Source organism: Lissotriton helveticus, chromosome 5_1, assembly GCF_964261635.1.
Source record: "Lissotriton helveticus chromosome 5_1, aLisHel1.1, whole genome shotgun sequence".
Lineage (NCBI taxonomy): Eukaryota > Metazoa > Chordata > Amphibia > Caudata > Salamandridae > Lissotriton > Lissotriton helveticus.
The window spans coordinates 261,765,609-261,779,390 of record NC_136065.1 but is presented as its reverse complement, the minus strand read 5'-3'; the positions used below and the strand labels follow the sequence as shown (position 1 = coordinate 261,779,390).

Here is a 13,782-nt window from a genome sequence, read left to right as displayed (position 1 = left end):
TGCTCAGCCCAGAGAAGGCTGAAGTTCTGCAGAGTCCTAGTGAGGAGAGGAAGTATATTTTGTTAGAGGGCAGTTTTACCAGGACTCTCCTCAAAGACTTTGGGACCAAGTCTCAGGCATTTTTGTGCACCTACATTTAACTTACATCCTCAAATGTAACTTTCCAATCCTGCCTTGCGTATGTATTTGCTGCATTTGCGTCCCTTGGGTTGGATACTGCATTTGTTGACTTTCCAATATAAGGGGTTGCATGCACAGTAAAGTGAACACTGAGACACATGCATCTTTGTTAGTATTCAGTTAAGAAAAACATTAAAATTTACTTCAAGCAGTAACCAACGAATGGCCATTTTGTGACTTTTTTCTCTGTGGATTCCTTGCACCTCCTTCATATTTCATTAATACAAGTAATATATCTCCACTTTAGCTGGGTTGAGTCAGCAACTGCGTTCGTGCACAACCTCTTTATGTTCGATAGTCATTGGTATTGTGTAGTGATAATTATTCAAGTGACTCCAAATATGGCCTTGTTTCTTTATATTTCTTTTATTTCTTGTATTTCATCTGGGGTCTATGAAACTTACCCACAGTCCACAGCTGCTAGCGCTATGCATATCTTAAGGCACTTATTTGGTAATTTGTGTCTAATTTTTATGTAGACTTAGCTAGACCATAATATAGTTGATTTAGTTTCAAAACAGAAAGCTAGCGAATACTTGCCTACTTAAGCCTTCATAATTGTTTTTGTCCCATTTCAGGATGAAGATTGTTTGCTACATTTACGATCTTCACATAACTGTGATACGATAAGATGGAAATGCAGCAAACAATAGGGGCTAAATATATCTCTCCCCCTAAAGAAAAAATGCTCTTAAAACAGAGGGCATACCAGTAATAATCCAAACATTATAATAAATATTAGTGTCCCTTTTTCCAAAGGTAGTGTTAGACCTGGCTTGTCCAGTGGGTTTATCTCCAGGCTTTTTGGCCTCCTGTTTTGGACCCTGTTTTTGTTGGTTTTATGACTCTGGGCACTTTACCACTGCTGATCAGTGCTACAGTGCTTATGCTCTCCCTGTAAATTGTGTTTATGGATTGGTGATTCCATGATTGGTATATTTGATTTACAAGTAAGTCCCTAGTACAGTGCACAATGTGTGCCCAGGGCCTGTACATCAAATGCTGCAAGTGGGGCAGCAGCACTGAGTGTACCACCCACAAGAGCAGCCTGTAATTGTAACTCAGACCTACCACTGCGATGTCTGTGTGCAGTTTGGTACTGCCATGTCGACCTGCCAGGTGCACCCACTTACGATACAAAAGGGGCTTGGCAGTTCGGGCTGGACTGTTCCCATGAGGCACAGGGTCAGACTGATTTGCATATGGGCATGTCTGAACTGGGGTGGCTGAGTCAGCTAAAGAATGGTGATGGATTAAACCCAGATCAGTTGACTGGGGGTGAGTGTTTGATTTGCTCAAATGCTCCGTCTATCATCCCCTTTTGTAGCGCTAGGTGCACCCACTTGCCAGGCCATAACTTTCCTTTTCCTTACATGTGAGTCATCCCTAAGGTACCCCTGTGGGCAGGGTGCAGTGTATGTGAAAGATAGGACATGTCCTGTTGTGTGTGGCATGTCCTCATAGTGAAATACTGGCAATTTCGTTTTTCATTATTGAAATACTATCTGTCCCATAGTATAGAATGGGATTTTATTTATAACATCTTATAAATATAACTTCCCATTGGGACAAGATGGAAAGATGGAGTTTAGTATGCCTGAACTCACAATATAAAAATGCATCTTTTAGTAAAGATGATTTTTATATTGTGTGTTTGAAAATACCACTTTTAGAAAGTAGGTATTCTCTTGCTTAGCCATCCTGTGTGCCTCTGCTGGTTTGCGGATTGACTGTCTGGCTTTTGAATGACAGGGACTGGGGATGTGCATTCTCTCAGGCAGCCACTCGGGGGGGGGGTTGATGTGTGTCCTGCCTTTCCGGCATGAGTTAGGCCTGGGCTGAATAAACCTGGGCTGCATTTAGAGTAGGGGGAGGACATTTCTTTCACACCTGAATGAATGGGCCTGGTCTGCCTTTTTCAATGCTGTCTCAACCTCAAGCCAGGCAGATGCATCGGAGAGGACAGAACTGGTTTAGGCTGCTCAATTTAGACCTAGCGCAGGGGGAAACGCAGGGCTGCACCACATTATTTTAAATATGGTGCAGCCTTATGTTTCAGAAGTGGCCACGCCGCGCTCCGCCACTTCTCCAGTAAATATTCCCCAAGTGCTTTGCAACCCCCACCTTCATTTCACGGTGTGATCGAGATGCTCATCAGTCACATCATTTTCACAACTGTGGGCTTTGTGTCTGCAAAAATGCGAAGTCAACCTGGCTATAGGTTATGTCTGACCAATACCATTCAATTATAAGAAATAGGACATATCAAAAATGAAACAAAATAAACCAGAAAAGAGTGAAGTATAATGATGCCCATATATGAGAAATGGGCTGCTCTTATTAGGCAATAGCAATCAATCGTGAAAAATCTCTCTAGGAAATTCACACGAACTGCTTTGTTACTTTTCAGCTGAATGTAAATACATTAGTGATGTTGGCTAATAGGGCTTTGTTATGAATATCTACCAAGACACTTTTTAAAATTAATTAATTTAATTTATTCTATATATTTATTCGTAAAGTGCAAACTATTACTCCATGTGAGTATCTTGGGGTTGAAGCTACCAGGACTTGTGAGAAGACTGTTCAGATCAGAGTTAATAAAGTTATCAAAATGTGAATTTTTAGAATTTTTTTGAAGAACACTTGTCTTTGTATCTCCTGTAATATGATGTTTAGCTGATTTCAGATACTCGGGCCAAGATATCTAATGGATCACCCTCTATTAAGGGAGCGATTCATCCGGTCGCTTAAGTATGAGAGCAGAGAAGTAACAAACAGCCCTTCCCATGTTATGCTTGGGGAATGTATCCATGAGGCAGGAGCTGTGTTGATCATAATAGATTTTGTGCATAAAAGAACCTGTTTTGAAAAAGATGCATTGATTCACTGTTAGACACTTAAGAAACTGTTTTGCTTGAGTAACATGATAACACTTTCTCCAGCCATGGTTTTCATTGATGCAAACTTATGAATAAGATACACCTTTTCACTGCATGAAAATTAAGAGGTCTTTCTCAAGTATATTTCTTATACTCCTACATAAAGGTTGCTGCAATAATCACTTTTGGATTGTACACAGGCCGTGATAACTCAGCTATGAGTTATCTTGAGACTAAATGAAAGAATATTTCTTATTTGGTGCAATATATGGTAGCAGGAGATAGTCATTTTGTTAATCTGAGACTGAAAGGATCTAGACTTAGATTTCAGATTTTTTCAGATTTTACCCGCGCCCACTGAGCAGGAGGTATTCCCTGCGATTGTGGCTAGAATGAGTCCAACCAGCTGTGCTTCTATTTCCCATCTATTAGTAACTCTGGACCTAATTATGATGGTGGTCCGGCAAACGATCGGCTGCCATCACAGCGGGAAAGAGGCCGCCGACAAGCAATCAGCAGTCCCACCTGCTATATAACGATAAGACTGCCATCTAGCCAGTTAGAAACTGCCTTTTTCTACTGCAGCTTGTGCTGCGGTCCAGGAAAAGGGCTGCAGCAAAAGCTGCAGTAGAAAAAAGGCAGTTTGTGCACATCCATGCACCATGTGTCAGGCAATATGTGGTGCCTGACACACGGTGCATGAATGTGTGGGGAGGCACTGCAAGTACAGGCCAGGGTACTTAGCAATGCCCCATGGGGACGGGGGCCCTGCGTGAGGCCCCCAAAGTCACTTTCTGACAGCCTTTTCATGGTGGTGGGACCACCATGAAAAGGCTGTCGGAAATGGACATTATAATTCTGAAGGCGGTTACTGTACAGGCACAGCCTGCATTGTAATGCGTCGGTCGGCCCGAAGGGTTGTCAGTCAGTGGCAAATTTTAGTAGTGGGAAAGGGGTGACCTTTACTATTCCCATTCCGATCTAATCATATTGGGGAAGTTGTTGGACACTAATGGGGAGACATTTACTATTCCTACTCCAATTTAACCATATTGGGGAAGGTGTTGGACACTAAAGGAATAACAGTTAATATTCCCATTCCAATCTAAGTCATACTGGGGAAGGAGTTGTACACTTAGGGCCCGCCCTACCGCTGCACCACCAAACCCATGGTCGGGCCGCCCACCAGATTAGGAGTTTCTCCCTGTCTGGCAGGCTTTTTTTTATGTTCCACGTGGTGCCTCTAAAAATGGGACTGTAGTATGTGATTTCCAGGAGAGAGGGCACATCCAGCAGGAAAAAGGAGAAAGGCAATCCTAGGTTTTAAAAGTATTTAAGTATTAATTTTTAAGTATAAATACAAGGAGCCCACAGCAGCAGGTCTGGCAGAAAGAAGATCCACAGTCAACTGTGAATCTGAACAGCATCAATAAAGCCCAGTAAGATTTGAAAGACAACATGCATCCATACACAATCAGAACAAAGCTGTCTGCATGCTGATGCCAGTTCTGAAGATTAGCAGAATGTCATAGTCATGGACATTCTGGCAAGAGCGGAATGCTCTGCCCGTGAGTGAGTCAGGGAAAGGAACACTAATGTCCGTGCACAAGCTGCCTGCGAGAATGCATACAATCTCTCAATAATGATTAAGAATCAAAGTACAACAAATGCCTCAATAATGATTACGAATCACAGTACAACAGGGACCCGCAATGGGAACTCCAAAAACAGTACAGGAACTGGGGTGTATGCACACAGGGTGGCACATGTTGTGCACCTCTGCATTCACCCCAGGGTGCAGAGGCACAAGTAATTTTACGGGAATTTGATGATATACATTACTTTCATGGATTTTGATTGACGGCCTTATGTTTTTGCATTTTTGGGAGGATTTCGGGATTCATTTATCTGATTTTTGGTGGATAACTAATTTTTGTTACGTGGAGTCTGAGAAAAATCTGCAGCTACATAAAAGTATGTTTTTATTTATTTTGGGTGGAAAATGTGATGTTACACTGTTTATAGTAAATAAATGTGATTGTTATGTTAAATTGTTTGCATTATGCAATGTTATTTGATGGATTGAATTTTATTTGATCTAATATGGTTGGTGGTAGTTGTTTTTTTTAAATAATGTGTATATAATTTTATTATATCAGTCTTTATTAAATTATTTTAAAACTGAGCTAATAAAATATATTTATTATTTTTAAAACAATATTTGGATTACAGTTTGTTGTACTTTTTGTAGACCTTGGTAGGTTAAGAGTTTTTTAGAGTATGCTTTTGGCTATCATTTCTAAGTAATGTAGTCCTTTACTGTTTATGAAGAGTTTAACTTTAAATTGTAACATGTCATACATTTTTATTTTGTTTAAATCTTTTTCATTGATTAACATTTTTGCACATTTTAAGCATACAGTCAGAGCAGTGCTCATGCGACGAGAGAGAAAGAAAAGAAAAGTGATTGCCAGCAGCATACTGTGCAGTACCCAACAGCAAAGGGAGAGACAGCTGAGTAGCTCACCATGACCACAAGAAATCATGGGGTAGCATCTATGGGCAAGGCGGACCAATACTGATGAGTCATGCTACCGTCTGGCATGCAAACGGTTCAGATATAGTGCAGTTCAAACCAAACTGGGGACATAGGGTACAACAAAATGAGGACAACTTAAGTCAAGGAAGTGAAAGGGGAGTCGCTTGAGACCTGCTGCCGCATCTAGTGTAGCCAGGGATGTCATACATTCTTTTGGTTTGTTTGATAAGTTGGGGGCCAAATTTGACTAACAGACTGCTCGATTTTTAGTTCTTGGTAGCTTTGCCTAGTGTAGATTGGAAGACATTGCTCCATCCTTCTGCTGTTTTGTTTGTTTTCGTTTACTGTGCTAAGGTGATGGTATAGACATTCCACCACGGTATTTGGAATTTGGGTTGGTGACGGTGTCCGGAGAGATGCAGTCTGACATCCCAAGTGTGTTCGAAATAGTCCATTAGGGGACTTAGGGCCTCATTACTATGGTGGTTGGAAGAGCGTCCGACAGGCCATCGCAGTGCGATTGAGACCACCTGAGAAGTAGTCGATGGTCCCACCTGCTATATTTTGATAAGACCTCCGTGTAGGTTGTTGGAAACTGCATTTTTCTACAGCGGATTGTGCTATATCCCGGAAAAGGACCGCAGCATAAGCATAGTACAAAAAGGCATGTTTCACAACATCCATGTAGTGTGTGCCAGCCACCATGTGGTGCCTGCCACACAGTGGATGGATGTTTGGGGGGCACCACATGTGTCCCCCTGGCCACCTAGTAGTGGCCCACAGGTGATGGTGACCCTTCTTGGGGCCCCAAATTATCTTTCCGACAGCCTTTTCATGGTGATGGGACCGCCATGAAAAGGTTGTGGGAAATGGACATCCTAATCCCTATGGTGGTGCCTGCGCAGACACTGCCTCTATTGTAGGGATTAGTGTCCGACCGCTGCCCACATGGGCTGTTGAGCCTGTCGGAGGCGGCAGTCTGTCCCCCTGCCAGCTGCAGTCTGACCATCCGCATCGTAATGCGGTGATCGGACCAATGGCCCGGATGTTGGTGGGACCTCTACCGACAGCCTGTTGGTGGCGGTCCCATCGACATCAAAATAAGGCCCTTAGTTTGTCTTCATGTTGTTAGTAGAAAGGGCTTTCTATTAGTAGATTGTAGTGTATGGCTACTTCTGTGACATGGACATAGGCTAGTACTATAATTTTTTTATTTCAAAGGCAAATTGTCTGTTTGTGGAATATTCTACATTTAGTGCTCACGTTAGGATATATCTCCATATACTTAAATTGAAATGATAGTAATAGCCTTTCTGTTTTGCTGCTTCGTGATCACTTGATATTTTTTGGTAGGTTATTGCTTCTCAAGTTGTAGATTTTTCTTTTAGGAGGTTTGTGTAGAAAACATAAAAGGTTGGAAGTGTGTTAATATTAATTTGCTAGTTTATATTGTTAGCAGCTGCGGCCCCGTGGAGGGAGTTCCGTGGGGCAGAAAGGTGGGGTGGGGGAGGGGCAGGGTGGGGGGTGCTAAACACCGGAATATGGATAATGTGAGGTAAGTAAACAATTTAATAAATAAAACTAATTTCGTAGCGCGCCCTGCATCGCATTTTGAGATGCAGGGCACGCTACAAAATTCGTAGCTCCGCGGCTGATTGTTAGGCTTGTTAAAAGTTACATTTTAGTTTAAGTATAAGTGTTACTTAGCTGATTCTGTAGTTCTTAAGATGTATATTTTTCTTCTAATATGATTTGTAGAAATAGTTTCCTCGTCTTGCAGCATTTGTCATTTTTTAAGTATTTAATTGTTCTAATTAGTGTCCCTTTTATATACTGTTGATTTTATTGTTATTTGATTTCATTGGTTAAAGTTATTTATAGTTTAAGTTTATTGGTTGGTTTACTATAGCTTAAATGTTTTTACCAGTTAAATCCTTTTATGGGGAACTCTAATTTATGTTTTACTATTTTTGTATATTATATAGTATATAATTTTCTTTCTAAAATATATCTATCAATATTTAATTTGGTGATTAATTTTTGGGGTGAATAGTAAATGTTTTGTTGATGTATTATATGTTTTTTCAAATTAAATATCTGTATAGCAAGTTTTGGTTTTATTTAAAGTAATTGTTTTATGTGAAAAGTATTTGAAAAGTATTGATGATTATTTAATTATTTTGGCAATAATATTGTACTCAATATTGTGTGGATCAATATTTTTGACATATTGTATGATTATTTAAAGCTAACAATATTTCTGTTTTCGATATATGTAAAAATTGATATTTTTAACAACGCTATTTGTGTTCTTGATATTTGTGGTTTTATAGTTAAGTATAAGAACTATATATTTTTGCTACAGATATTTAATTTCCGATACTTTTGTGTTTCTATATTTGTCTGATCAATATTATGTCAGTGATCCATCAAAAGAATGGATAAATAAATTAGAAACATAGGGGACAAAGTAGCATTTAGTAGCTTAAAATGAGGACCTATATATATGCTATCTGGAGACCAGATTTAACTTAGTGGAATTGGTCAATAACTTTCTCTTCACTACGAGACTGAAAAAATATCTAGCCAAGAGTTGGAGCTGAAGTGAGATATTTGTTACTTTCAGTATTGAATTCCGGTAATGATCTGATGTCAAAATATATATTCTTTGACTTTTAGAGATTAAAAACATTCTGAATGCATTGCAGAACTCATGCATGCGGGTAATTGCACTGGAACTTCCAAGTGACTGCAAAAAATGTATTTACCAAAGAGAACAATTGTTTGTGGGAAATTGGAGTTGTGTTGATGAAAGTCTGTAGAAATTCAGATTTGGCTCTCACCAGAGACTTTTTGTAATTTTAGTGGTGCAATCTAAAGAGGAGAGCTTCTATTTCGGAACACTGCGTCCGTCCACCACCCCCGAGGTGGAGGGACCATCCGCAGGGGCAGCGGCGGTCCTTCCGGTGCAATTAGGATGTGACCGCCACCCTGGCGGTCACATCCCGTATCTTTAACCTTGCGGCGGGCGCTGCTTGAAGCAGCACCCGCCGCAAGGTTAGAAATGCATGTTTTACATTTACATGCACAAAGCGGCAGGCACCGCGCGGTGCCTGCCGCTTTGTGCATATAAATTCTGGAGAGTACCATAGGTACCCCCATGTGCACCCCCCACCCCCCCGACACCCTGGGGGCCAGCAACGGGCCCCCAAACCCCAAAGACCACATGCTTTTCCACGGCGGAAAAGCCGCCGTGGAAGAGCATGCTGCACTGCACATCGTAATTTGGCTGACGGTGTCTTGCAGACACCGCCACCAAATAGCCCTCCACACCCCACGGATCAGCGGGGGACGGACCTGCTGTCCGCCACTGGTGCCACCGCAAACCCACCGCCATCCTAATCTGGCGGTGGGTCTTTTCTGGGGCCGCAGCGGTGAATCTGCATCCTCCAGGCAGGCGGTGGCTTCCGCTGGCCCGGAGGATTTGGATTCACCGCCATCCTAATCGGCCCCCTAGTTTGCATTTCTGGTGTACATATGCATGTTTCTTTTCTTTAAGAGAGGAAGTGGACAAGGTATTGAGTTTTTACTAATGGAGAGCTCACATGTATGAATATGCATGTGTCTTTCAATATTAGTCTGCTTACAACAACTTAGACCTTCAGTGATATATAACGTTATACGAAATCATGTGTTTATGAAAACGATTGGATTTATTTGGTATTCATAGATTTAATAAACATTTTTGGTATAAGCAATAAATATGGAGCATTTTTCATCATCTGGAGATTTGTAAAATTATGCACAATGACAACATGTGTTTGTAGTCTTCTCTTGCAGATACCATTAGATGTATGTAATAAGGTCAGACTACTCAATCTTTTGGTATTAATAAATGGGTTAAAAAAACAAATATATATTCTATTATAAGTATCTTTCCTGAGGTCAAGTGTATCAGTTGTTTTGAGCATGGCCGGTCATAAAATTCTCACTTGCTGTTTGGGACTAAATGTGAAGGTAAGACTTTTAGGGTTAACTCTCTTGTTTCGAAAGAAGTGCTCTATTTTAAATGATCCAGGCTTGCATTTTAAATAGAATTGTGTGTTGTCTATTCAAAACAGAAAGAAGTATTCCTTTTTTAAGTCAAAAGTGTATTGTTGTGTTATGTTCCTATTCATAATACCTAGGTACTACAGTAAGCTTTATCTTTGAAGGCGCCTGTGTAAATGTTTTGTCTGCTTGCGTATGGCGCAGAAATGTAGATGTTTTGTAAATTTCGTAGTTCAATATATCTGGAAAACAATCTGATGTATATCCTTACATCCTTTACATCAAATCTCAAATGAACTAGTTCCCATGCAGGTGGACATATCCCCAAATGTTAGGACTGGGTGGTGTACTCCCCTCCGCTGGCGGCGCTTGCAATCTTTTTTCTACTTTGCGCTCTGCTTGGAGTGCGGAGTTTGGCAAAAAAAACTCCACTTCCAGCAGAGCGTAGCAGAGTTTACTGCCGCAGGAATTCCACAGTTTTTATGCAACTCTATGAAATTTCGCGGAGTGCAACTTGGTGAGATCCGTCCACCCCAACCAAATAGTTTGTTGTTATATAAGGGCAGCGTTTGTTATTAAGTCATGTTTGGAGCCTTATGCCTGGTTAACACCACAGTTTTGCCGGATTTGATGACCTTGTACAAGGGATCACAATCCACATGGGAAGGTCATCTAAAATGTTACTGTAGCATAGAAGGTTAAATGTTATAGATAAAGAATCCTCAGCCTTTTCTGGCAAACTGTACCATGAAAGAAAAATGTGGAACTTAGCAAATGCAAAATTCATCATAAAGACAAATGTGATACTTGATGTACACAGCTGTAAGACTAATCATCTCTGCATAAGTTTATGGCAGCCAGTATGCAATTTTAAGAATCACTTTACTACAGAATAATATTTAAACGTATTGCTCCTTATGAACATTAGCTTTTATGTTTACTCACTGTGCAGTTCAGACAATATAAACTAGCTTATTATTGTAATTTCTCATCCAATGACGTGAATATTTTTTATTAGATGGCAGTACGTTTTAAATATTTTTGGAGCTGTAAAGAAGGAAGTTTTACCGTGAGGAAAAATGTTTCTCCATTAAGAGAATAAAAAGAATCAATGTGCAATGTCCAATAGCTCCCCTTAAATGTAAGGAAAAGAGCTTAGGGCCTGATTACGAGTCTTGTAGTCCATGGACCGCCAGACTGGTGGTGGTAGCGGTCCGTCCGCCAGATTCCGACTCTCTGAGTCACTCCGGTGAGGGACCACCATCTGTGCCAGGGAACCACCTGTCGGTGGTGTGGCAGAGGGGCAATGTAATATGCTGAGCCAGACTGATGCAGTTACGCCGAGCATATTACGTGTTCCCCCACTGCCAGCCTTTTCATGGCGGTGAGCCTGCCACGAAAAGGCTGGCGGTGAGGAAACAAACTACAGGGTCCCCACGCTCCTGCCCCACATGGGATTCATTCAGGGGGGCACAACATGTGGTCCACTGTGTGATTGCACCCCCAGTCCCAACATGGAATGGACTTCACAGTCCACGCTGTGCTGGAACATTTTTGCTGTTCCCATTGCAGTGCCCTTTTTCAGGGCACCGCCATGGGAACAGCAAAAGGACCATCTGCCTGCGTGAGTTCAACTCGTAATCAGGCAGGCGGTCTTTGCACAGCTTTGGCTGTGCTGTGCCGGCGCAAAGCCGGCGCAGCACCAACCGGTGTCATAATTAGGCCATAGTCTTCATGTGTTAAAGGGAGGATCACCCCTCTTTACAGAGGAGATTTAACCTATCACCACTAAAGTTAAAAACCTTGAGTTATTCGTTGTGTTGATCAGATGAGTTTAAAAATGCCCCCACAAATGTGTTTTATACTTCGGTCGGATTATTAGAAGATCAAAACAAGAATAAGAATAGATGTAGAAGGTGTGCTGTGTTAGCACCCATTGGAAATACTTCCGTTTTCCTAAATGGTCATATAGCGTCGGTCATGTGCAGGCGCCGACTCCCCGTTTACCCCCCTCATTCCCCAGGTCTGATTGATTCTTTGAAGGCCGCTGCTGACGCCCCACCACAGAAGGTGGGAGGGGTGGAGAAGGTCTGAGAGAGAGAGAGAGAGAGAGACAGAGAGAGAAAAAAAGAGAGCGAGAAACAGTAGAAAGAGATAACAAAGCGAGGGGAAAGAAGGTTGGACATTTTTGCCAGGGCTGCTTTTGGATCCCTGTGTGACCCTGGTTGAGTGGTGAGTGGTCTAACCATTTCTTTTTATTTCAGAGTCCTGATGTCCTCAAAGTATCCAGAGGGCGTAACAGGGAGAGTTGAGTTTAATGAAGATGGAGACAGGAAGTTCGCTAATTATAGTGTCATGAACTTGCAAAACCGCAAGCTGGTCCAAATCGGCATCTACAATGGCAGCAATGTAAGTAACCATTGATTTTTCATCATATTTAGAACCTGTTAAAAATCTGTGATGAGGTTGTAGCCATAATGAAATGTTAAATGCACTATTTCATGTGCTATATTAACCAATTACCGTATTTTCTGGCGTATAAGACGATTGGGCGTATAAGACGACCCCTTACTTTTCCTTTTAAAATATAGGGTTTGGGCTATATTCGCTTTCTTATTAAAGACACCGGCGTATAAGACGACCCCCAACTTTTGAAAAGATTTTCAAGGGTTAAAAAGTCGTCTTATACGCCAGAAAATACGGTAGCTAGTAATTAGACATTCAGCTATTGGTATTGTGTGGAAGTTCGCAGCTGAGAGACTTTTGTGTAAACTTCACAAACCCCATTGACTGAGTCGGTAAGCATGTTTGTGGCTCGTGTTAAAGTCACAATATGAATTAAGGGATTAAAAACTGTTGTTTGAATTGGGAAGAGAGACTGAGCCACCAGTCTTACTCGTCGTGCACACAATAGAAGAATACACTGATTGAAGGTACACAGGAAGAAAAACCTTTGTCTTGGGTTTAACTATACACTATAAAGATAGAGAGGGATGAATAGCTGAGGGCCTATTCTTAGACATCATTTACCCCCAATCTGGAAGACTGCAGGCCAGTTCATGAAGCATTGATGTCAATGGGGACCTTTCCTCGGGCTCTGTACCTTTCCCACTCCCTCAGCTATACCAAAGGTTTCCAAAAAACGTTTGCTGACATGGAACTCCCAGCTACGGAGAAAGCTTTAGCACATATGCCTCCCTGGCCTTCCCCACTATATAAGCTATTTTTAGGCCAAACCTATGGCCAGGCTACTCAGTTGGTAACGCCAGAGCTCTTCTGTCCCTTTGAAAAAACAGTAACTTTGCTCTCCCCAACCTTATACCCTACTACTTTCTGTCACTTTGCGGCTTTCTAGACCGCTATCCCAAAAGTAAATCCTCTTCATCAACATTACCACCATCTTTTATGACTTGAGGGCTAGTTCTCTCAAGCTGCACAGTCACAGAAACTGTTTATCGAAGCTCTTGTAGTTTGTAAAGAGAACAGGGGCTAATAAGAGGATGACCTGTCTTGCTGAACAACTGTCCCACAGTGAAAGGGCTTTCGAACCCTTGATCTGTGTTGGGGTAATAAGACCTGGCCTCGATAGCTATCTGAACTTTGTGGAGCTGGATTTCAACAAGAGCTTATTGTTTAAGCTCCTTGTCTCTGCACCTGTTGACTTAAATTTGTCTTCACATCAGTGCATTTGTCTGGATGGGAAGTAGGAGGGGATGCTCTAGTAGTATGCCCATACTGATCCACTTGGTTGCTGTAGGCTGGACGTGCACCTCAGGAACCACAAGTGAAATGAGCCAAACTGACAATCTGGGAAAACCAAGCATCGCATCATATGATTTTTTCTGCAACCCCAATCCCAACTTACCTTCACTGTCACTTACACAGATTTTGCTTACCAGATGCAGCTGTGCTTCAGCACTAGCTCACACTTGGTCTCATGTTTCAACAGTCACCACACACTCATCAAAAGACTCCACCACATTGAGATCCAGGGAGACGCCCTCAGATGGATCTCATCCTTTCTCACAGGACGAACCCAGAGAATCTGCCTGCTATCCTTCACTTCAAAACCCAAGAGCAACATCTGCGATGTTCCCAAAGGTTAGTCCGTCTGATCCATCCTGTTAAACA

General features: G+C 41.7%; 1 protein-coding gene across 4 annotated transcripts in view; it reads left to right on the top strand.

Moving 5' to 3' along the window:
- Positions 1–13,782, top strand: part of GRIN1 (glutamate ionotropic receptor NMDA type subunit 1) — a 778,837-nt gene that overhangs the window by 319,356 nt on the left and 445,699 nt on the right. For all 4 annotated transcript variants that reach the window (XM_078642154.1, XM_078642156.1, XM_078642155.1 and 1 more), the window contains exon 8: positions 11,916–12,060. In XM_078642154.1, the coding sequence (XP_078498280.1) occupies positions 11,916–12,060 (145 nt within the window). The remainder of the gene's footprint in view (positions 1–11,915; positions 12,061–13,782) is intronic.